This window comes from Scardinius erythrophthalmus (genome assembly GCF_964197995.2).
Source record: "Scardinius erythrophthalmus genome assembly, chromosome: 8".
Lineage (NCBI taxonomy): Eukaryota > Metazoa > Chordata > Actinopteri > Cypriniformes > Leuciscidae > Scardinius > Scardinius erythrophthalmus.
Window position 1 is genome coordinate 44,326,105 of NC_138228.1, and position 25,154 is coordinate 44,351,258.

At 38.5% G+C, this 25,154-nt stretch overlaps 3 protein-coding genes across 4 annotated transcripts; 1 reads left to right on the top strand and 2 right to left on the bottom strand.

Annotated features, from left to right (window-relative positions):
- Positions 1-40: 40 nt before the first annotated feature.
- sertad3 (SERTA domain containing 3) lies at positions 41-3,339 on the top strand. The gene is made up of 2 exons (XM_081372587.1): positions 41-267; positions 1,789-3,339. The coding sequence occupies exon 2, from the start codon at positions 1,797-1,799 to the stop codon at positions 2,625-2,627; it is 831 nt and encodes a 276-aa protein (XP_081228713.1). The 5' UTR covers positions 41-267; positions 1,789-1,796; the 3' UTR covers positions 2,628-3,339.
- A 2,406-nt stretch (positions 3,340-5,745) lies between these two features.
- kcnk6 (potassium channel, subfamily K, member 6) lies at positions 5,746-11,466 on the bottom strand. Of its 2 annotated transcripts, none has more exons than XM_081373182.1 (3): positions 10,675-11,466; positions 7,871-8,266; positions 5,746-6,765 (listed from the first exon to the last, which is right to left on the bottom strand). In XM_081373182.1, exons 1-3 carry the CDS (start codon positions 10,988-10,990, stop codon positions 6,539-6,541), a joined length of 939 nt encoding a protein of 312 aa, XP_081229308.1. In that variant the 5' UTR covers positions 10,991-11,466; the 3' UTR covers positions 5,746-6,538. The 2 variants fall into 2 exon arrangements, with proteins under 2 accessions (XP_081229308.1, XP_081229309.1); XM_081373183.1 differs by having other exon boundaries at positions 7,809-8,266; positions 10,675-11,070.
- A 1,492-nt stretch (positions 11,467-12,958) lies between these two features.
- On the bottom strand, positions 12,959-23,592 carry LOC308695172 (uncharacterized protein). Its single transcript, XM_081373184.1, has 6 exons — positions 23,258-23,592; positions 20,270-22,138; positions 18,436-18,635; positions 14,685-14,806; positions 14,164-14,287; positions 12,959-13,951 (listed from the first exon to the last, which is right to left on the bottom strand). Exons 2-6 carry the CDS (start codon positions 22,110-22,112, stop codon positions 13,823-13,825), a joined length of 2,418 nt encoding a protein of 805 aa, XP_081229310.1. The 5' UTR covers positions 22,113-22,138; positions 23,258-23,592; the 3' UTR covers positions 12,959-13,822.
- Between the last annotated feature and the right edge of the window lie 1,562 nt (positions 23,593-25,154).

The following is a 25,154-nucleotide window of genomic DNA, read 5'->3' on the forward strand; positions in this document are numbered from 1 at the left end:
GTATTATTATGTGGCGAAAAAAGTATTTTTTTTTTTTTAGGTGTTTGTACCTTTAAGAACTAGTAAGTACTTACACAACTACAATACCCAGCATGCCTGACTCCGGCGTGACGTCAGAACTGATTGAATCACTGGCGGGACAAAAAAATTCCAGCAGAGCAAACGAGTCCGACTCTTCGGTAGCGTTATACAGTTTATAGGGGTCAAATTACTGTATAAACTTACAATAGTTACATCGAGTTTGGAGTTGGCTTACATACTTTACAGGTGAGTTAAACATGTGATACAGAGTAATAATGGATAGTTACCATGCTAAGCTAGCACTGATTTCTGCTCACACAAACTTCTGGAAACGGGCAGATGTAACGTTAGTGATTATGCCTAGTTTATTTTTTCTAACGTATTAAGTAACTGTTTATATACAATTCAGGATTTTAAACTATTCTTGGGTTATCGCAAAATATACAACCCAATGTCGTCTTCGAAATACAGTTCGAAAGAAGTCTAATTAAGTTAAACATGATACGTTACATTCTTTTTCTTTTTTCTTTTCTTTTTTTTAAACATGATACATTCTGTCCGGAAGTTTAGGTGCGTTTTAGGTAATTGTATTAAATATTATAGGTCAAAATGACCCCCGACCCACATATTTTTCTCTTGGCACAAAATCTATTTATTATTGTAATTTTATCTGAATTTGTCAAAACAGTTTTGAGGTTAATTTATCTAATGTTGTCCCTGTGGAAAATGGTGATCTGTGACATTATGTTGAATATCAAAGTTTTTGTGTGTGTGAATTTGTTAATGAAGGATTTGTAGTCATCTTGATTTTTTTTTAGATTTGTGGATTGATTTTTATTTTTTATTAATTTTTTGATTGCAAAGATAACTGGCTCAGAATACCCCAAGTGGCATGTTGTTAATACTGTTATGTTATTATTTTTTTAATGTATTACTTATTGTAATTCATGGGGTTGTCATTGAAAATTTCCATGAGTTCCATTTCATACATCATTGCTGTTCATTAAAAACTAAAGGCTAATTGAGTGAAATCATTCAATTAGAATTCATTATATATTATTTTATTAATTTAAATATGGGCAAATAAATATGTATATATTCATACACCTGTAAGTAAGTTATCAAAACAAATTACCTTTTATATTAATCTTTTTTACTCTGTCAATTAAATTGCCAAAACACAGAATAGTTTAAAATGCTGAATATTTTATGTCAGTGATATCAAAAGTCATGAATACTGTATAAGTGGCCTTCAGCTTCTCCCCAGTGTTATTTTGAATACAATTTAGACACTATTATAGTTTTTCTTAAAAAAAAAAAATTTCCGTTTTAACTTTCTTTGTAATTCTGGTGTGTTTTTGTCATTTTTAATAGTTTTTTTTATTAGTTCTATTTCAGTTTTAGTTATTGTAGTCGGCCTACATCTAGTTAAACTAAATTAAACATAATTAAAGAGAAGACATTATTTTGTTTTCAGTTAAAATGTATTTGATTTTAGTTAACATTTTTTAGTTTTAGTTATAATAACCCTGCTAAAATAGAAAAGTTTTTATTTATTTCTCTTTATAACACATTAGCTGATGTATCATCATCCAACCTTCACATGCTAAACCTGTATCTGAATATGTTACCGTTTAAAAGTAAATGCACATTGTTCTTAAGCAGGGCATTTTACTCTACGGTACAAAGTGTCCATTTTGTACTGATGCAGGAGCTAGAGCGCTCTTATATTTGCACTATAAACTCACACTCGCTGTTGTTTTGCAGAGTGTGAAATGGTGGCCAAAGGACAGAAGCGTAAGCTCCTCCAGCGGGAGGTGGAGGGAAGAGGAGGAGCGTGGGAGAGTCAGCTGCAGTCTGTGCTGGACATCTCCATGGAGAAGTTCCACCGTGACCAGGCCCTCGTGGAGCCCAGCTTATTGCGCTCGGTTCTGATCAACAACACGCTGCGGCAGGTTCAGTCCGAGGTCCGGGCGCAGGTAGAGTCTCTCTCCGCTGTAAAAATTCCCACTAAATCACAAACTCACTCCGGGTTGGAGCCCGATTTTCCCAGCGGGTCCCTTTCGACAGAGCATAATGCTCCTCTGTTCTCGCTGAATGATGAGAATATGGAGGAGGATGTCATGGCCTGGACTTCAGAGGAGGATTTCTCTTTATCTTCAGCCATCTCTGTTATTCTCAAAGATCTAGATACAGTCATAGATGCCGGTGGTCAAGGGCCTTGTGCGCCTCCTCGGGCTCCGCTCGGCTCTGTAGAGAATCTAACGGGAGATGCCAGGCTCACACAGTCGAGTTCGAGGACTGAAAGAACGTCCAACATGGTGCCGTCCATCAAATCAGAGGCGGCGTGTCTAGGTTGTCCTCAGGATGTAGCTTTAGATAAACTTCTCCTGGACATCGACGCGTCTGTGTTTGAACCGGAGGTGAATCTTCTGCAAGGTTTCTCCGTCACGGCCGACGATCTAGTGAAGTATCTACCATCCCTGTCCAAATCTCCATCAGCATCCTCTTCCTCATCTTTAGACTCTCATGGTCAGGCCACATGGGAAATCCAGGAGATCGAGCATGTTATGGACATCCTAATGCGAACGTACCCGCAAAGCTGATTATGATATCGTGTTTCTGATGTTGAAGTAATAGCTGGAGTTATTTGATAAAAACAGTTTTTAGAGGTGTACTGATTTCTACAGGAATAGCACAAGGGATTGAATAAGACTGTTCTCTACCGGATTATGATTTGCTACCTCATGTTTGCCGGCTTGTCGTAGTTGATTTCAATGTCAGCTGATAGTTCATAGCAGTCATTAGTCCTCTTGATGAAATATAGATATGCATATCTCTAGTTCTGTTGCGAGAAATGAAAAGGTTCATTCCTGAACGTGTCAAAGTGCAGATGACTTTTAAACCGTTGTTTTGAAGTCCTTACAAATGTCTCTCTCTCTAGATATATTTTTTACTTTTAGAAATGATATTGTTCTCAAAGAGATGCACTTTCCATTAAGTCAAGTCCCTGAATTTTAGAATGGATGCTTTGATATGTCGTTCTGTCCTGAAGATTGGATTTAGATGGACTAAGGTCGTTAAAATATGAGATTGTGTATATTTTTTACTTTAAAGATATTATAATATGCAGTAATTAACTGTCTTACATGAGCATTATGAATTAATATACTGGTGCTGTTTCAGCAGAGAAAACATGTAGTTGCCTATGCAAAATATTTCCTATTGACAGTATGAAAATATAATGTGAATGTTATCTCTCTTTGTATTCTATTGTTATACGTCAAATAAAGTGGAACTTGGTGACATCAGGTGGCTAAATGAGGAAGTATGTTCATGAATGTGAATCACAAGAGTGAAATGCCCTTTTGAACCAAATGCCATGCAGATGACTTCATATTTTAATGAGAATAATGATTTCATGTATGAAAGGCGTGCTTAACCATCCATACCATTTTCAAGCCATAACAAGTCTACAGGAAAAGGATTAGCCTTTAGAGTCTATGTGAAATATATTAATGGTGGAATGGTAAAAACAATCTTGAAAATACATTTTGATAAAGAAAAACAATTTTGCTTTATTTCATATCACTATTAGAATTGCTATTATAAGTCTGAAAGCAAAAACATGAACAAGAAGTACATGTGTGAGAGGAAGGAAACTTGTTTATTCTGTTTATAGGAGAGATAAGGGTTTTTTTAGATTGAGCGAACATATCTACCAACTGTCATGTTTATTACAGCTGCTTTCGAAACCTACAGGGGTTGGACAATACAACTCAAACTCATGGTTTCAGACCACATTAGTTTATTAGTATGGTGTAGGGCCTCCTTTTGTGGCCAATACAGAATCAATTCGTCTTGGGAATGACAGATATAAGTCCTTCACGGTGGATTAGAAGGATTTTGAGCCATTCCTCTCCCAGAACAGTGGTACTATGCTGGTGGAGGAAAACACTTCCTGACTCACAAATATCCCAAAGTGTCTCGATAATATTCAGATCTGGTGACTGTGAAGGCCATGGGAGATGTGCAACTTCACTTTCATGTTCATCAAACCATTGTCACAAGTCTTTCTGTGTGTATTGGTGCATTATCATGCTGATACACGGCTCCAGCTTCAGGGTGTTCAATGTTTGAACCATTAAGTGCACATGGTCCTCCAGAATGGTTTGGTAGTCCTTGGCAGTGTCCATCAAGCACAGTAGGGAACGCCATGATATTGCAGCTCAAACCATCACTGATCCAGCCCTGTGCTTCATTCTGGGCACGCAACAGTCTGAGTGTTCAGTTTCTTTGGTGTTTCAGTTTCTCCATACTGGAACTCCCATGATTGTGGGAAAGACAGTGAAGGTGGACTCATCAGAGAGCAATACATGTTTCATGTTGTCCACAGCCCAAGATTTGCACTGTTGGCAACAATGAAACCAACTGTTGGCATTGGCACGAGTGACCAATTGTTGACAGCTGAAAACCCATCTCAAATCTCTTTGTAGGTGTCTTTGTTTCCGCAGTAGTTTCAATTTTGATATTTTTAGGTCAAACCGTTCTTGTCTGTCAGTCATATAATGCAGGTCTATGGTCACTGTCTCAAAGAGCATGCACAGAGTCCAAATTAAACAATTCCCCATCGTAAGTACACATTGATGGCCTTAGACACGAAACGAGCGGTTTGTGTAAGAAAACGAACAGTATTTATATCGTTTTTACCTCTTGTACACTTTCCGGCGCTTGCGCAGACTAAGCCAGAACGCGCGCATACGTCACACACCAGGATGCACGCGCGCGCGCCCTCAGATCACTTGGACGTGGTTGTGTATAAGAGGTAAAAACGATATAAATACTGTTCGTTTTCTCACACAAACCGCTCGTTTCGTGTCTTAGGCCATCAATGTGTACTTACGATGGGGAATTGTTTAATTTGGACGATGGGGAATTGTTTTAATTTGGACTCTGTGCATGCTCTTTGAGACAGTGACCATAGACCTGCATTATATGACTGACAGACAAGAACGGTTTGACCTAAAAATATCAAAATTGAAACTACTGCGGAAAAAAAGACACCTACATCTTGGATGCCCTTGAAGTAAGCTAAAACATACCAAAATTTTATTTCAAAGTGAACTATCCCTTTAACCTCATAATTTTTTTTTTTTTTTAATTCTTTCCTTTTCCTTTAATCCTCCCTTATTGGGCTTATGCTACTCTGAACAATGCCTGAACTTCCTTTTTTGAGCACTTCTTGCGTTGTTTTTGCCTCTTCACAATGACTCGCTTAATTTAGTCCTAAATTGTAAGTCGCTTTGGACAAAAGCGTCTGCTAAATGACTCAATGTAAATGACTCTTGCATTGACAGTTACTCCTGTTGTATGTGGTTCATCCTACATAATGGTATGACAACATTATCCTAGATACCATAGCTCTCACTGCACCACAAAGACTTGCTGTCCTAGTCACAGATGACAAAAACAATTTGTCCTCTTTTTATTAACACTGATATGTCTCCCATTATGTTGTGTGGATTGCAATAGTTCATGTACAGTTGTGCTATTGCAACCTCCAACATTACAGTATATTGGTGTGAAACCTCCAACACTATATTGGCCAGTGTTTCAGTTTCATTGTCCAACCCCTGTATTTAAAGTGCTTAAGAAATAATACAGTGTGTGTGAAACTCCACAGCTACACAGACTCATGATACATTTAATCACAGAGTCACAAAGTACCAAAACAGTTTTTATTTTTTTCTGTGCATGCATTTCTTAACACACCTTTTGTTCTGACATGAATATCAGGCACCCTTTTTGTTCCCTACCATCCAACATTTACTATACAATGATACAAAGAATAATGAATGTATGTACAGTACTACAATAAAGACAAAAAGACTGTGTACAGCATAACAGTCATTGGCTGTCAATTATAAAGTGTAAAAAGCCAGTTATAAAGTGCATCTGAAGTTCTCCAAACCTCTGGACATCAAAAACCACCATCAACTAGCCCTGAAAACAATGATTCACTTCATTTCAAACTCATTGATGAGCAATAAAATACTGGACGGCTAGCGGGATTGTCTTCCTGTGTCTATTGTCCAGACTGAGAGGTCTTGGTCCAAGCAAAAAAACAAAACATTTAATAGTCTGGAAATATATCTGAATATGAAAATAGCAATCAGTTACAAATCCTACACAAAACAACGCTAGAGAAGATTCACACGTAGGACACAATGAGCAAGTTTTCAATTTCCTAAAAGAATGGCAACATTACTAAAGTCTTGATCAAATTTCGACATCATTTGGTTCATGAATATGTTACAATCCACCCGGATGCTTTGTTCCAAGATAACATCAGAAGCTGTTCTGCCCAACAGTGAGGTGTGTTGTGTTGCACGTGTTCACACTCGACTGTCTTGACCTCGGAGGTTCTGCAGAGGCAGGCTGCTGCTAAAGACAATTTACAAGTGCAGGACACTGCGACAATAAGTGATCTTATGTGAATGAGGAAAGATCTAGTATTTTATCCATTTATGGAGTTGTAGGACACTTGATCCCGCTGCTTTATTGAGGCCTTCTCCGCCTCGGGCGATTCGTCATCAGGTTTGCGATCTATTATTGGCTCTTTATCCTCATCTTCCTCCTCGCAGCTTGGCAGCTGGAAGAAAGCGGTCCACCCGTACACATCTGCAAGCTTGTGGAATGTGCGAAGGACCAGGAACATGACCATCAAGCCCACAAACAGGTACACTGGAAGAGAAAAGAACGAGAACTCATTTTAGATAACCGTTTCAAGTACTTGCAAAGGAAAGCTGAAATATTGAGCTTTGTAGAATGGAAAAATTATTCATATTTATAATATATATGTTAAACGCCAGCCCACTGGCACTTGGTATAATATGTATAAGTTTCCAATGGCAATAATAACATTGACAAGCACATGGATAAAATATTAGGGGTAAAAGGTCAATTTCACAATTGCATCCAAGTTTCCTCAGATAGATTATATTATATTAGCAAGTTTGTGGAATGTACGAAGGACTAAAAACAGATACGCTGTAAGAGAAGATAAAGAATTTTAGCAATCTATAGGCAAACACTATATAGTAAATTGTTACAATATCGTTTAAGACATTAGCCGAAGAGAGAAACACACACACAGTAAATGTATGAGATCGCATTCTAAATACAGACAGTTATATGAAGTTGGTTCCCCTTTGCCGCTATAACAGCTTTCCACAAGATTTTGGAGTGTTTCTGTGGGACTATTTGCCCAGTCATCCAGTAGAGCATTTGTGAGGTCAGGCACTAACCATAAAACCCAAACATTAAATAAGCAAAGCATAAAATTAAATTGTGCAGCTGAATTAGTATTAATGCATCATATTTAATAATCATTCAGAGGAGAGTTGCTTGGATACAATGGTGAAATTCACTTTTTACACCTAATATTTTTCCTTCTACCTCGCCATTCTTTTTATAGCCATGAGCCGCTTATACGAACCATGTATTAAATGCCTGCAGCCCGTGTGTGTGTGTGTGTATACATATATATATATGTGTGTGTGTGTGTGTGTATGTATATATGTGTGTGTGTATATATGCATGTATGTATATGTGTGTGTATTGTGTAACATTACAAATGATTTATTAATTTATACTACTTATATATAACTTAAATATAGTAAATTTAAATGTTTATATTTGATGTTTTGTTAAATGAGGGAACTTTTGCCTTTTCTGTTGAAAACTTTAAAAGCCCTATCTTGGTTAAAGCCTTTCACACCCCTCACCTGTCTTTGAGCTCAACCAAAAGGTCTCTGAAAGGAAACTCGAGGAGATTCGAGTCTCTTACCCATGACTGAAATCTTGTACAAAGCTCTGAGTCTCTGTCCTGGCTTTTCTGCTGGCACAAAGTCCCCCAGTCCTATAGTGCAGAGAGAGATGAAGCAGAAGTAGAAGGCGTCCAAGAAAGACCACGATTCTTCTATGGCGCTGAACACCAGCGCAGGAATCACGAAGAAGCCGAGCACCACCAGGACCATCAGTACGATGAAGTGCACAACACCGGCTGCGCGGGGGTGCAGGCCGGCCCGCTGCTGGCACATGGAGATCGGCCCGTAGGTCAGGGGGTGCATGAGGCGCTGGACACAGGCTGTGAGCACCAGCATGGTGAAGGGCACCCCGATCAAAGCGTACACGATGGAGAACGCTTTACCCGCATCAGAGAGCGGCGTAGTGTGGCCGTATCCTGGAAGAGAGGGAAATGTTTCCAACAGGAACGACACTTCATGTCAAGTCAAATTTATTTGTAGAACGCTCTTCACAATACACAGCTTTACAGAAAGTCATAATGGTAAATAATGCCTTAGTGCTTCACCATATGGAACAAGTTTATGACTGGGCAATATGACGATATGATACGAATGATTAGATCTAGCTATATTGTATTTATAGGGTTGTCTAGCACACGTCCCGGGCACCCGTTTGAATGGCAATTAAGATATTTACATATTGACCAGTATTTTTGAGGATAAGTGATGTAAATAAAGTATTAATGAATATGATTGGATGTTGCAGGTGAAAAGGCTGACGTTATCATCAGGAGATTTTAGATAATGGTCAGTCAGTTTTACTGTAGAGTAAACAACTCTCAAAAAGCATAAATGAATATACAATCAGTTGTCTGGTTGTCATAGAGTCTGATATGAGTTTTTTGACAATAATCTGATAAAAACATTCCCAAATGAAATTAGCAGTCATTTAAGTGATGATGTAGAAAAATCTAGGGTTTGGCTTTCATTTTAATTACGGTAGTAACATCTCTGATTTCAGGCAAAATATATTGTGATGTCATTCCTTTTTGTGTTTAAAAATGACTTATATCATGGTAAAGATTTTGTGTTTTAGTGTTCTACAGAAGAAAAAGTCATACCGGTTTGGAATGACATGAGTGAGAGTAAATGACAGAATCTTTATTTTTGGCTGAAATATCCCCTTTATCTTGCTAATTTTGCAACGCATGTGATTTCCTGACTGCATAAAGCTGTTAGTGTAATCTAATACAGAGCAGGGTCAGCTACACAGGTTAACATGCTCGATGAAAGGAAAGCTTTATACAGACAAACAGGTCAAAGGATTGATTTCCCATGATACTATTTGCAGGACATAAACCGAGAAGCCCAGTTAAAGCACACTGCACTATGCCTAAACTCATGTGGGTTTGACAAAAACAAATATCATGAAATAACCTTAAAATAACTTTTTGAGAACACGTATACATTAAAATGTGGAATTACGGTCTGTCAGAGCTGTAATAGATTCTCCTGCACACTACAGTTTCACATTTGCCTCCCATGCAAATTTTTTTTACTTCCTCTATCAACAGCAGCACTTCTGGGTGCATGTGACAGCTAAAGTTAAAACGGATGAAAAACATGTGTAAGTTAATGTAATTTAACTCCCCTCACAAGTACATGAAAAATATTTAAGTAATGTACACACTGCACTCTAAATTCCACACTAGCCTAATTTCCATTACCAGACCAATCACGTGCATTGATCTAAACACAGACCTTCAATATGTAATTAAACCAGTAATACCCTATTTAAAAAAACTGAATATGAAAATAACCCTTTTGATAACGGAGTTGTCATCACATCAGTATCTTTTTTTTAATGAAATACTGACATTTTAAGGCATGGATACAATATATGAATTCCATACACATCCATCACATGTATATATTTGACAAATGGAAATGAGGTTGTGTACCAAGCAAGACATTCATTCAACATGTGATTTACAATCTGATTCCAGCTTGTGTATATATATGTGTGTGCGCCAACACACACAACCAAACAGTTGACAAAGTACTGTTCAATCTCAGCAACTATAGGAAGCATGTTTGTTTGGAAAAGGCGATGCTTCCTGTATGAAATTTTACTTTACCATGGAACCAAATAAAGTATATAAAATGTGTGTGTGCAAACCCAAATATGGATTTTTATATATTTTCAATACTAAGATGGAAAAACTGCCTATTTATATTACTTTATTTAACTGCTTTAAAAAAAAAAAAAAAAAAAAGCATGCTCCATTTTCATCCTGTTAGGCTATGAGGTTTTATTCTGCAGTCTAAACAATGGTCAAAAATCATGGTCATAATCCATTTTGTTAATAAAAAAAGTTAAAATACAGTTCTGCATTTATATTTTTGAAAGAGATTCCACAAAAAAGGGGCCTGATGTTTGCCAACATGTCCATCCTGTTGAACATCCTGTTAACCTTGCCATTGCGTAAAAAAAAGTTTGGTGTCATAAAGTACCTAAGAAGTCTGCTACACCTTTATATAGGCAATAGGATGTGAAGTAAGATATTTCAAAAGCATTACATAATAAGAATGACTCTGAAGAAACCGTCTCTTAATGAAAATGCTACTCCACTCTATTGTTTACACAGTTACAGTAGACTCTAGGATGTTCAGTTCTGGCGAACTTTGGAACGTTGTTTTGCAGAACTTCGAATGTTTGTGGTGTTCTACACAGTATTCTACACCCGAGTCAGATTTAAAGGGCTGCTAAACGTATACATATCCAATAATATGTATCAAAGCAGCGCAACATCAATCAATTAAACTTTGTCCCTGTGAAACTCACCCACTGTCGTGACCATCGTGTTGGCAAAGAACAGAGAAGACGCCAAATCCCAGTTTGTATGGAGCGAGGCATTTTCAAGGATCGACACGCCGTATTTATTCGCTTTTAAAACTCTTTCTAAGAAACCGTCAAGGGCCGTAGCGTTGATGCAGCTCAGGTTGAGGAACTCAGCTTTCAGGGAGTCCAGGTCTGATTTCAGGGTGTCTTCGACGGGCCGCTCGATGGCAGAGAAAACAAGTGCTCCCAGTATCAAGTAAGTGATGTACGCTAGGATGAAGCCGCTGAGCACAAAGCAGGACCTGAACGCCGTGGACATGGTGGGATTTGAGAGTAACGCGGTGAAAATGATTCTTAATTTGTTGCAGTGATGTGTTCGACTGATTAAACTCCACCCTATCGCAATCCTCCACCCTCTGACAAAAGTTGGCCACGGTGGCCAGGAAATAACTGTACTCACTCAGTCACATGGGTTCATGCTTTGAATTTTGTGGGTTTGTAAAGTGCAGCACAAACTTCACACGAGCTCTTTCATTTACACCCAGCAGAGAAATCCATTATACACATAGTGTGATTACTATCAAGTGCTCCCAAGTGCCAAGAATCTTACTCAGTACTTTAAAAAGTATTACACCTACTACAGAAATGAATAGTATTTCTCATTAAAATTGTGAGATGAAATGATGAAATACATGAGATGAAGTCTTCAGTCATTTCGGTCTTCTAGGAAAAAGCTGTTTTGTTCTACATGGAGTTGGTCGCCCCTTCTTGGGCTCCACCATGTTTAGATCACCGACTTTTCTCTCTCTTGCAATTGCTAGTTTAGCCTATCTTGCAACTCTAATTTTTTCTCGCTATCCTGACTTTATATCTCGCAATTGTACGAAAATAAGTCAGAATTGTGAGATAAAAAGTCGCAATTACTTTTTCTTTGCTTTATTCAGTGTGCCGGAAACAAGCTTCCAAAATAAAGTCCAATTCTGAGAAAAAAAATGAAAATTACCTTTTTTTTTTTATTCTGTGGCGGGAACAAGCTTCCAGAGATTTTAAGATTTTTGGGCTTTTTAGCTTTTTATAGTGTCCCCCCCCCCCCCCCAGACTTGTGGAAAGAAAACATCCACAATACAATTTTAAGTGTATGTTTTATAGCACTTTATCTATTTGTGTCTGTGATTTCAATTACTTTGCTTATCTTTAAAGGCCATTTTCTCTCAAGTCAGAAATCTTTTACATACACCAAAATGTACAGTATTATTCCTTCCTATATTCTGAAGGTTTTTTACAGAGGGGATATTTTGTTCATAATTTGCTACTGATAATTTATACAAATTTTTTTTTCTGGCTGTTGACAGTATTTTCTGATTTATGAAATGATAAAAAGAGATATCCAAAATCCTATAAAAATCTTGAAAAATGAAACAAGAGTTTTAAACCTGGCTTTACCCAAAGTTCATATTTTTGTTCTAGAAATGTATGCAAATTGGTGGATATTTAATTAGATAATGCCTCATTTGCATATTTAAACATTTCAGAAAACTTGTAATACAAAAAAACGTTTGCAATTCTTAATGTAATTAATCAACTGGGGAAGTAAGGTGATATCTATTACCCTTTTACCCTATTCACATGGGGTGTCTTGCCTTAAGAAGACATTGGTTTTACAGATAGGCTGTAAAAGTTTATTCATAAGTTACTGATGCAGGGGTTTGGATTAATTTGCATAGGGTGTATTACAGCAATATGGGACATGTTTTGCACTGTGTCTGCGCCCGTCACAACGACACTTAGTTCAGACCAATAAATGAGATGTTGAAATACAAAATAACACAGAAAAAAAAACAAACCCGTGATGAAGTCTGTTGTGAAGATAAAGTGAGAGAGAGAGTCACATGTCACTGAGGGGATAGAAATAGCTGCAGTCTCAGTCAAAACAGTTTAGCGCATTTCTGTTCATATCCACACTTAAATAAACAGACCTCATATAAACTCATGAGGACATCAGTGTGAACAGTTGGAGACAGTGAACTATTATCCTGGTAAACAACCAGCCAAGTCATTCGGATTAGTCAAAGTTAACCCATTCATTTCCAAAGTTTCCTCTTGTTACATCTCTGTCCAAAGGAGATGTCCTCAAGTGTTTTGATGGCATGACTGGAACTGAATAATATGTGCCGATAATCAAAATGACCTGAAGTTAATTTGTGTTCATAATTTGATGCAGTTCACATCTGCTCAGGCCGCTTACGAAACACTGCATGGTTGAACCCTCAGTTATCTGCTTCATTCAGTCCTTAAAGGTGTTTTAATTACATCAATCAACAAACAAGCTTACAGGTTCAATTTAAAATGTTAACATTCATTTTAAAACACTTCTGAAAATATGGTCTCTATTCTTCAGGAGTTAAAAATGGTACACTACAGTGTCATATTTAGTACTTCAATCACAGGGAGAAAAGACATGGAAACAAGAAAATGGATTTCTCCGTGAGGTGGTGTATGAAAATACATTTTGTGGAAATTTGCTAGCTTTTGACAATTTTCAGGTGAAGGAGAGCCTTTTGGGGGCAGAAAGTACTTGTAATCTTTCTCTCTCCCCCCATCAAAATATATATATTTTTCGTTTATTAAAATTTTTTTCATTTCTTTTTGCCGACATGAAAGGCCATATTTGAATCTACATGTTCGCCATGGCTCCAGCAAAATAATCTAATCCTAGCAAATGTAATCCATAGATTGAAGCAATACAAAAACAGCATACTGTAATATTTGATAAAAATAGGTCCAATAACCAGACTCAATGCTGCACAAGTCTCCTTACACCTGAACTAAACAATTAGACAAAGTTATATTTTTTTAACTTGACATTTTAGTATATTTGTCCTAATTTAACCCTAATATGCTGACATACTGAAAAACATATATTTGGTTGAATGCAAGTCTTGTGTTTCTGGATACACAGCTGAATGAGAAACAGAATCTACCAGACACTGAGTGAGAACAGACATTGAAAGAAGAAATACACTTTAAATAAACCTAGAATAGAATTCAATCCAGGGAAATTCAGTTTTTCAACACGTATTATTATTCCTCTCCGCTGAATTTCCTTTTTTCAAGGAAGCATAGGTCAAAGATGTTTCAGCAGATATAGAGACTAAGTCTTAATATTTCTGTTGAAGTCATATGACAGTCTTCTCTTAGCATTAGCAGCTAACTGCTGGTTGGATGTTGGGAGATTTGGGGAAAACCTGGAACTGGTCTTCAGTCGAACTGCCACACATTCCTGAGGTAGAAAAGGATGATTATGTAGTTATAATATTGAAAACATACAAATATTTAGAGTCAATTTCCGATACTATACTGCAAATACACCAATACCAAGCCCTGTTTATGGTAAATACACTGTATATAAATATAATATGTTCTACTTAAAAGCTCAAACGTTTTTGCAATATATTATTACAGTGTTTTCATCATTCATTACAGCAAACTCACAGAGCTGGGCCGTTCCAGATGCAGTGACTGAAGGAGAAGTTTACAGGACATTGACTCCGCCCTCTTATATTTCACACCAATCATCCGGTCCAGATCCTGGAGGCCATCAAGTAAGCTCTGTTCCCTTTGGGCCAAAGCAAAATGATTAACCCAGAGTTTTAAAGCATGTAACAAGAAAAACAAATACCATTATTATACGTGAAATCATCAAAGAAAGATTTGTTTTTCCATTTTCCGTCATCTCAGGAGGATGAAATGCAGAATTTCATGCCAAACAGTCAGGCCTTTGTTTTTTATCTGATGCAATGCAGTAGTATCTTGCATTACCACAAGGTGGCAATAGATGATTATTATATATGCCAGGGGTTTTCAAACTGTTCCCGGAGCCTCCCAAGCACTGCACATTATGCATGTTTTTCTTACCAGCTGATGAGCTGAAAAATCCCTAATAGTAACAATTATAACTTTATAAATAATAATGTCATAATTAGCGCAGCCCAACTACAAATAATGCAACATACTTGTGCTCCCCTATATTGCTGTTTTCAGCTGGTCCTCGCAGAAGCTGCTTTAGTGTAGGAATGTATTCAGGATCTTCACAGCGAGACTCGTCAGAGGGAAAGGCCTCTAGAAAGACATTTGACTACACACACAAACAGTGAGGATCATTAGTCATCAAAGCTCAACAGTGATGAGTTTTAGCTAACATTTATAGGCTTACAACAACATTCTTGAGTTTAAAGATATATTAGTATGATACTTAAATCATAAAACAAGCCTTTAATTAATGTTTCTAGAGGATGAGAAATAGTATGTCATTGTATCATGGCTCTTTGGAATATTTCTGGTAAAATCTTTATGTATAATGACCGCTACACTGTACAATTTCTTTCATATATCACATGATATCACATGGTTATAATAATAAGTAGTCTAATAAGTGGGATAGTGAACATTCATTATGTCAGAATGTTTGGGAGCCCTACACAAAGGGGTTGCAGTCAGAACTCATAATTCACCAGTAGTTCCCTCGACATTTTACTATAGGGTTCTTCAATTTATGTGTACAATGAGGTATGTGGTAAACATAACTTGATGATAGTCGATAGTTGAATTATTTGCTCTACAATGTAAACTGCGCACCCCCCAAACGTTCTTATAGTTACTTGTTATAAACATGTTTTTTAAAATAAAAATAACAGCTTTAGAAATCGTGTTTTCGATATGGATGTGTGTAATTTAGAGTTGTAGAGTAAAATGTTCAAGTGTCATCAAGTTATGTTTACTACAGACCTTATTTAACCCATAAATTGAAAAAAAAAAACATTATAAACCACTGGCGAATCAGTCTTCGTGGTTCTGACATCATCCCTGCACCACTACATACTTATGCTACCTTCACGTGCTATGGGAATTATCGGAAATATGGATTTCCTAGTTAAAAAGTGGACATGGACACCCTCTCAAGTCGTATTTACCACTGGGAACCTCAGGGATCATTTTGATACCCAAGTTCCCAAGTTGGGTGGGGCATAACCTTTAAAGGGACACTCCACCCATTTGCACTAAGCTTTGCATTGTTAGAAACCCAGTCATACTATTGAATGGTCGTGCAACACTCTCTCATTTTCCCCTGAGACGGGAGAAATCCGTTATTTACCTCTTACACTTCCTCCCATAATGACGCAAAAATCGTCATTTTGCGTCATTGTCGGAGGAAGTGTAAGAGGGGGGGATTTCTGTTGAGACTACAAGCACTAGTTCCTCATCTTTCCCAGGGGGCGGGACCCGCTCACGCTACAGACCTATTACAGATCAGTGGGTGGGATTTTACTCTCTGAATCTGAAAGCAATATCCTCCATCTTGTTTGAAGCTAAGCTAACAGGCGCTGTGGAGACAGATGTACAGTTATGACAATAGCGGAGGAGAGTGCTCAATATGATATAGAGGAAGAGGATTTCAGAAGTCTGATGCTTGAATCAGGTGTTTGTGGCTACCTTTACAAGCCGCATTATAGCGAAGAGCAGCCGATGCAGAAGACCTGCCTGCCGCGGACGAGGAGCCCGGACTGGCTCGAGTTAGGGCGGACTGGTTGCGCCGGTGATCTCACTATGCAACTCATAGACTGTAAGATGCAACTACGAACACAGAGATAGAGTCCGTCTGCGGCAAAGAATTTCAACAATGACAATTTCTCCTGGACGAAATCTCTGAATCAGACGAGGACACGGACGTTTGTGTTGTGAACTATCCTAGTTTCGTACCGCATATGTCCTGACTGAACATCCAGGTACCATGCAATAATTCACCTTTTCGAAAGAAATACAAACGAGGAGTAATGCACTAATGAGTTCGCCAACTAACTAGACATTTTGTGTGAAATTAATTTCAAGCTCTGGTGGTAGCTAGCCTTGTAGACGGAAGAGTGATTTCTCTTATAGGCATATATGCGCTTTCTGGATTAGTGGGAGTGGCTTGCGGAGCTGTGCAATGTGGTGCATTGTGGGAGTTGTTGTCTTTCATACAAATGCGTCCTGAAGTTATTTTTTGTCTTTCCTCTGTCACGAATAGCCTGACTACGTCAGACTTCCTACTTCCGCTCAATTTCATTTCGCTTCTGTAGTCAGTCTGAGATAGCAGCCTATCTTTCAGTTTTCCAGCGGCCTTCGGACGGCCGGGCCAATCAACGAACAGAGGGCGGGCTGAGAACCGTGACGTAGACGCTGATTGTACCGTGGATGCGTAGATTTACTTCACATAATCTGCAAAAGTCGTTCACAGCCATGTTTACTCCGGTATTTCGCTCAATGGTTTTGTTTTCGCATCATACATGTGTTTACAGTGGAAGTTAGATGCGGCTGAGCATGCGCATAACACACGCCATAACCAAACGTCATGTGATTGGCTTACGGGTAACCAATGATTTTAAACTTCAGACAAGCGACCCCCGCGAGAGAGAAAACACTCCTCTATTATGCCATTCCAGACTCTGTCTACGAAGCAAAGCGAAGTAGCAGAGTTTGGTATTACCAGGCTAGGTCACGAAGGCACCAAATTCAAAATTTATTTTACATTTCGACTACATATATGACCCACTTTCAATAAAAAACAATGTTCCTATGGGTGGAATGCCCCTTTAAAGGCCCACTGAAGTGCCTTAAAATGTGCGGCATTCTGTGTTGATGTAATTTCCACAGAAACAGGAAGACAGGGCGGGACATCTTGAACAGCTCCTCCCCTTTTTTAAAATTTCCAGTAGTGTTTAATTTATATCACAGCTCATCCAGAGCCGTTGAGCTTGGTAAAGTTTCCTCCTAATCTTAAACCATATATCCTCCTAATCTCCTCTATATCGCTTTAAAATGTAGCATTCTGTGCAGAATTCAAATGGGTCCGATACATTTGCTCTGTGCTCTCGTGTCTCTGGACCGGAGCAGACTGTGGCGGTTCAGTGACACTAACGTGAAACCAGTCTTCATGGAAAGCATTACACTGTATGAAATACACTGTCCCTATCCCCTATATAGTGCACTATGTCCCCTTCACCATGTAGAAAATAGTGAATGTGACTGATTTTAGCCGCAGCTTCAGCTTCTGTTTATAATGTAGGAGGCGGAGCTTCAGATTCTAGAGAGCATTTGATTGGACAGAAAATCTGATGAGAAGCTGAAGTGAAGCGTTTTGAACTCAAAATGCGAATTTTGTCGTTATTTTGGAGCACACTTGCTTATAGATAACAGTAAGGCTAACATATTCATATTAAAAGCCAAAATACTTCAATTTTGATTTCATGGGGACTTGAATTGTGGACTTCATGCTGTGACTGGTATTCTTCATTAGTTTTTTTCCACAACAGCTACAGTGCCTTGTCTTGTCTTTAAGTAGTGCATATTTACATATAATAATTTAAAGCATATTGTATGTTTAATACACAGTGAAATAGCCTGTATTTGACTGAAATTCCAGAACTGTCAGCAAGCTGACAATGTACATAGTGCGGTCAATTTTTATATGGTTGCCAATGAATGGGACGCTAAATATCATTTTGGCTCTAATAAAATATTCCCAATAAACAGGCAAGAATAAACTTGGTGTCCTCCATGATTCCTGTTCTTTCCGACAACAAAGCATTTGAATGTGACGAGCTCATAATCTTCAAAAGTGGGAAGTAGGAAATTACACGTGAGGGCAGCATTAGTCACTAAATTTTTTATATTTTTTACAGAATTATTATAACTCTTTACCACATAAATATAAATATAAATCTTTACCACATTATGGAGAGGAGAGAGGGAAAGGTTTGGCTTTTCGGTAGAAGGCCACCACTGGCCACCAGGCACTATCTTCTGCTCCACAGTCTCCTGGCTGAAGGCAATCCATGTGCTCTCTGACTGCTGGAATGACTGGTCTGCCGTCCAATCAGATGCCCAGGATGCGGGTTCATTTGCATCAGTGGAACTTGTGCATCCCTCTGAGAGGAGATGAGGGTTCATGTAATTCTTTAAAGTTTCATTTTCTTGGATCTCATGCAAAAACTCTTAACAAGACCAGTAGGTGTTACGTTAATGCAAAGAGCTTCTGCTAACTGCGGTGGAAAGGTTTCACAATCTCTAGCATCATGGACATGTGCAATAACTGACAGGACGTGAAAGTGTTTAACCATTCTTCAGTTCTCTGTTTTTGTACACTCTGTGAACAAAGTGAATAATTAGTTATTTTTAGACCATTGTTGAAAGGTACAACAAAGGCTCATTTGGGAAAATGTACCTCTAGTACCAACATACAGTGAAACACCAACAAATTTAAATCCATTTCACACAAATTATGATTACAGGGGCAGATAATTGATTAATAAAGACTTTTCACACGGTTCTAGCATGTTATGAACTCAAAACACTTACCATAGAGAGCATGATTTGTAAACTAATACATTGTGATGTTTGCATCACATAACTGGCTCCATATGTTTGGCTTTTCTGTATAGTAAACTTTCTTGGTTGCTCACATGGCATTGCATTTGAGCATTCGAATATAGTCCAGATAAGAGCTAAAAAACTTCTATAAGCAATCTAGATGGCATGGTTGCTTCAGAAACTGTGTTTTTATCTAACGCTTGCTTGTGTTAACACAATAGGTTAGGTTAAAGGTTTAGGGTTCAATGCAGCTGGTTTTTGAAATGGTACTGTGGATGTTATTTTCAAATGCAATTAACCTTAAGCATTAACCTTTTAGCGGCACTCACTGCCGTACTACAGCAAATGTAAAAAACGTTACCAGATTCTTGTTCATCAGTTTCAGTTAAAACTGAACATGCTTTTAGCACCACTCACTGGACATTTAACTTGAAAGTATCACGAAATGTGCAAGTAGTCACATCATTTTGCTAAAATGTCACGGCAGGCAGGCACATTATTCCAATGAAAAGAGATGGTAAATGCCTTCCACAAATAACTTATTTGTCATATAAAAGATTTCCTTGCATGACCTAAAAAATAAAAAGTAGGTTAAACCTGTTTATGTTACCTGAATCATCTGGTTTTCACCTTTTTAGAGAGCAGGATTAATCCTGCGGATTATGATTACACAGTGGCTGCCAAAAATGAATTTAAGCCTCTAAGATTATAAAGGGGAAAAGTATTTGGTTTTGACCAAAAATTATGGGCAGAAGACTTAGTATATGAATAAATAATGCTGTGTTTGTCCTCTGTTTTGATCAAGCCATTCCCTCTAGACACACTGCCTTTGGCATTATGGAGGTTGGCCTCTCCTCTTGTCCCATTGGCCTTGTGTTTGCATGCCATTTTAATGCTGCCTCCTGCCTTAGGCTGGTACACGGCAACAGGGGTAGTGAAGGGATGAGGGGGTAGGAATTCCAAGCAGTGCTTTAAATAATTAATATCTTCACATGAGGTCGGGGGAAGCGAGGGGGTCTGCAGGAATCCAGGTCAATCCAGACAGACTATTTAGTACTGGAACACTGGAACTGCATGTTTATCTGCTCACACAAACCCAAACTAAGCCATGTTCCTGCTCTAGAAGAGAACTTACTGTACTTTCCGTCTTAAGTGACTTAATGTAATCATACTTTCAAGACAGTTTACTTACCACAGTTGTAATCCTCTCCCACAGCCAACTGTTGGACGTCACTGAACCCGTCCATCCCACCTGCCTGCATGAAAGCGCCAAACTCATCCTCATCCTCCTCGCCCACATCAAGAGACCCCTCGTCAGTGGCCACCTTGTCCCTGTCGCCAACTCTTGCCAGCTCTGATAGCGACTCTGAGTTCACCAGAGGCAGCAAGTCTCCACCTCTAGCCCCCACCTCCCCATTGCTTAATGCTGGGATGGCTGTTGCTATGGCTGCAGTGGTGGTAGGGGCAGGATTAGGCTGGGAGTGAATGGTGGTTACAGTTATATTGGTTGTTGGTGTGCTAAAGCCTCGTGAAGAGGATTTGTCAGACTGCTGAACTTTAAGTTCCCCATGCTCTGTGATTAATTCCTCCCAATGCTGAGGTGAGCACATGGGCGGCCTCCGCTTCTTCTGCGTAGTGCTACATTCAACACCCACTGGAGTGCGGCCCTCCGGCATGACTGTACTCTTTGTTTCTGGAGGTCCGTCTCTCTGAGTTGTGAGATCGCGATTCTCCACCGAATGTAGATTCTCACGGCCCATTAGGCGCTCATCTGGCCTGGATTCTTGATTCTTCTCAAGGCTGACAGGGACTTCAGAGGGAGTTTTAATGGAAGAATGATCTATGCGTGGCTCATTATTACAGTTTGTTGTGGCTGATTTTATTTCTAGACTTTCAAAGTTAGTATGAGCAGCCTCAGATGCTACAGGTGATCCTAGGTTTGGCACATCAGCAACAAAGTTATGAATGTTCTGGTGATCATTTGATTCAAGGTCACATTTACTAACCTTAGTGTCTCCTTGTGCATCACCATTGGCACAACTGGATCCTTCATCTATTTCAGAACAGTTATCGGATTGATTAATACTCACATCAGCTTCAACCTGCTCACCTGGTTTGGCACATGGTTTGGCAGCAGAGCAGCAAGTGTGTGGGTCCATGCTCTCGGGTGCAACAGTTTTCATCGATATGGGGGTTTGAGCCCTTTTGTCTATATCTTCCTGACTTGGATAGCTAGCACTGGTACCTTTCTGGCATTGTGTTATTGTTGTACCTGGTGCTACGTTAAGTGGCTGCGTGTCTGTAATAACTGCATTTTTTTGGCCACCATGTTCCGGCTCACAGTGCTGATTGGCGATTTCCTTTTTGCCGTGAGCTGTTGTTCTTCTCTCCGCCGAGCCTGTCGTTTTACTGCACTTCCTCCATTTTCTAATGGCCCTGGGCTTGGCCTTGAATAATCCTCCATCGTCTGTCCCATCGTGGCTCACCCTCTGCCCCCTAGAGGAACATATAAGCTCTTCTTTTGTCCCCTCCAGAATGACAGTGTGAGTCCGTGGACCAGTGACTCTCGCTCCAGCCCCTCGGTTTCCAACAGCACAGATGTAGCTGCCTCGTCCCTGGGCCTTGAGAAAGAGGCAGCGAGTCTGAGTCTGCCTGCCCCCCTCAGTGCCTTTCAAAGTGGCCACAGTTACAAGAGCGCCAAGACTGCCTTGCCTGACCCCTGGAGCTCTCGCTGCACTATTTGTACTGTCCAATGTGTGCCCATAGCCACTGCTAACCTGACCTGACCAGCTTCTCTGCCCCACCCTGTCTTCAGGAGGCTGTTGGCATGTGCTCTGTGCCCGAGATCCATTAGCAGCCTTCCTCCTGGCTTTAGAGTAGCCACCACTCACAGCCCACGCTCTCAGGCCTTTAATCAGGGGTATGGCTCCAAACTCAAGGGCACTGGTCAATGAGACATTGGTTCTTCGGCATTCATGCAGTAGCTCCCGATGGGCCATTTCCAAGCAGTTATTGTTGTTGTTCTGTTGCAGCATTCTTCTTGGGGCAATACTATCAGATGCTGTGGTGGGTAAGAATGGCATTTAGGATGTCAAAATCTTAAAATGTTTCTGTTACAGCACATCTTTTATTATTCAACCATGGAATGCAAATGGCATATATCTTTATGTTAGTTTGATATCTGATAATTAAAGGTCAATACAAAAACAAGTACCGGCTCAAATATTAATTTAGTTCATGGCAAAATGTCTTCATATAAAATTTAAAAGTAAATTTATTTACCATGCCTTTTTCATTTGAAATGAATTTGCCTTGTGTTCACATCAGTCATCAATGTCCGAGTATGTATATACAGTATATATTAAAATCGAAATCGAAAATATATCATTTTCTTGCATTCATTAACTGAAATATGTATTTTAATTATTAATCTGTTATTGTATATACTACAATTTTGTAGTTTATATTTCTATTATAATTTACTGTGTTTCATAGTTATACACACTGTAATTGTAGAATATTGTAATCTTCAATAAAATACACATACAATATGTATAATGTTTTTATTTTTATACTTACAACTATTATAAAAGATACTGTCATATCAAACCACTGGAAAAATTGTTCTTTCTTCGTTCTGTTTAAATTGTATTATATATTAGTGGTCAAATCGATTAATCATGATTAATCGCATCTAACATAAGTTATGTGTTTATATAATACATGTGTATATATATTATTATATTTATATATGTGTGTGTATGTGAGTGTGTGTACAGATGTATCAATGTATGCATATATAGGCCTATATAATATGTTTTAATTATAATTGTATTTACAGACTGTTTTATTTGATTATGTTTTTTATTAGTACATTTAACACTTTAATCTTATATTGTATACTATTACAGTATTGTACATTTTTCTTAAATTTATTTCGCATGTCCCAAACTATGTCACGATGGTCGGAGGACGCTGCGTTACGTAGTCTACACACACACTACGTGATCGCATCACTTGCACCAAATCGGGAGTCTGTCATTAACTAATACTTGCCCACACAGATGTAACCTCGGGGAGGGGGGATTATCTGCATCGATTCTTTTTGTGGTTTGATATGCTAATATTTATCTTATAAAATCATAAACAACCAATCTTTTGTTTCTTTGTATCTCCTTACCTTTACAGCGTGCCAGTCATTTCCCTCATCATGCTGATGCGATGTCACGAATCACACAATTCCAGCTGTCGTAGGTTGAGAAGATGCTGCTGGGCTGAAGGATTTTAGCTTTAACCTTCATGAGGATTGTGGACCGTTTAGAAATTATGATATCCATGTCACCACGTCGTTTTAAGACAGCATATCCGAATACACAGCATCGTAGATTTGCAGCGTAAGCTATTAATCCCATGTACGTTTCATGTGCTCCGTTAAAGTGAGCGTCACGCTACACCTCCGTGTCTCCTCATAGCGCAGGCTGCGTTGTGCGTTCACTGGCAAAGCAACGCAGAGCCTCCGCAATCTAGTGCGTGCCACCAGCTGACCAATAGCCGAGCGTGCATAACGTCAGTGCTTTTATGCTTACGCACGAAGAGGACACGCACACGCGCCAACACATAATTCATTAGAGCTTTCTCAGGTAACACTTTAGAATAATGGTCCGTCATTAGGCTACAAAGTAACTAGTAATGCAGGACTAATGAGTAGTACAACATTAACACTTCAGCTACTACTATTAACTAATATATAAAACAAGCTTAACCAGTAAGTAATATCGAATTTAGGCGATAGTTCCTTATTAGGTAATCATTAATTACTTTATGAGACTAGCCTCATAACTATTAACTAACTGTCTGACACATTATAAAGAACATTATCGTGTGTCCGAGACGTAATCAGTCATCATTTTGACTCTGAAATGTAGTCATAAAATGCATCACTAATCACTCAGGTGTTACCTAGTCACTGCAGTAGTGATCTGGACTATTATTTTAAAGTGAAAAATATGTTTTTCACTTTAAAATAATGGTCCAGATCACTAGTAGTTCCTGCATAGTGACTAGGTAACACCTGAGTAATTAGTGATGCATTTTATGACCACATTGAGAGTAAAAAATAAGACAATTGCTAATGTCTCAGACACGTTAATGTTGTGATTAGTAATTAATAAGTAATTCTTTATAATTTGTCATCATTTCCTATTAGTTCTTAATTATGCCAATCTCATTAAGTAGTTATTGATTACCTAATAAGTAACTATATCTTAGTCCTAAATTTGATATTACTTACTGATTAGTTAAAGGGGTGGTTGATTGCTATTTCACTTTTTTCATTTTAAATACTGTGTAATGTTGCTGTTGGTGCATGAACAGTATCTGCAAAGTTGCTGCGCTGAAAGTTCAACGTAAGCAGAGATATTGTCTTTTAAAAATCAGGAAGTTTAATGCCTACAAAAACGACTCGAATGGGACTACAACGAGATACTTCCCGGGTTTTATACGTAACTAACCCATACATTTACATCAACCCTCCCTCCGGAACATGTTCTGCTGTCGAAGAGGAGGAGTTATAGTGGAGAGCTGTAGCTGTCAGGTCTTCTGTGTTCAGGCTTCCTACAGACGCTGTAGTTCGTCAACAATGGTTAAAATTTAAGTTTGATTATGTTCCTGACAATTACAATCGTAGTTTAGCTCTCTGTGCTGCGCATTTTACGGAAGACAGCTTCCAGAATCTACACGAGTTCAATGTCGGATTCAACAAGAAACTATTACTCCAACATGAAGCAGTTACAGCTTTAAAACCAGAGGCCACAACCTGCAAGTAAGATTTAATCATTTTAAATGTATTTGCCTGTATAATTTAAGACGTAATGTTTTAGTTTTATCAAGGATGTAAAAAAATGCCGGTGCTGGCTTTAGTATATGACAGATGCGTATAAACATTTTGGACCCGAATTTGTATATGTACAAATTTTGTAAACGTATTTTCCATGTATACTTTATGACGTAATTTTTTTATTTGATCAAGAACGCAAACCAATGCCAAAGCTGTTTGGTTATAGTAGCTAGTTAGTTCG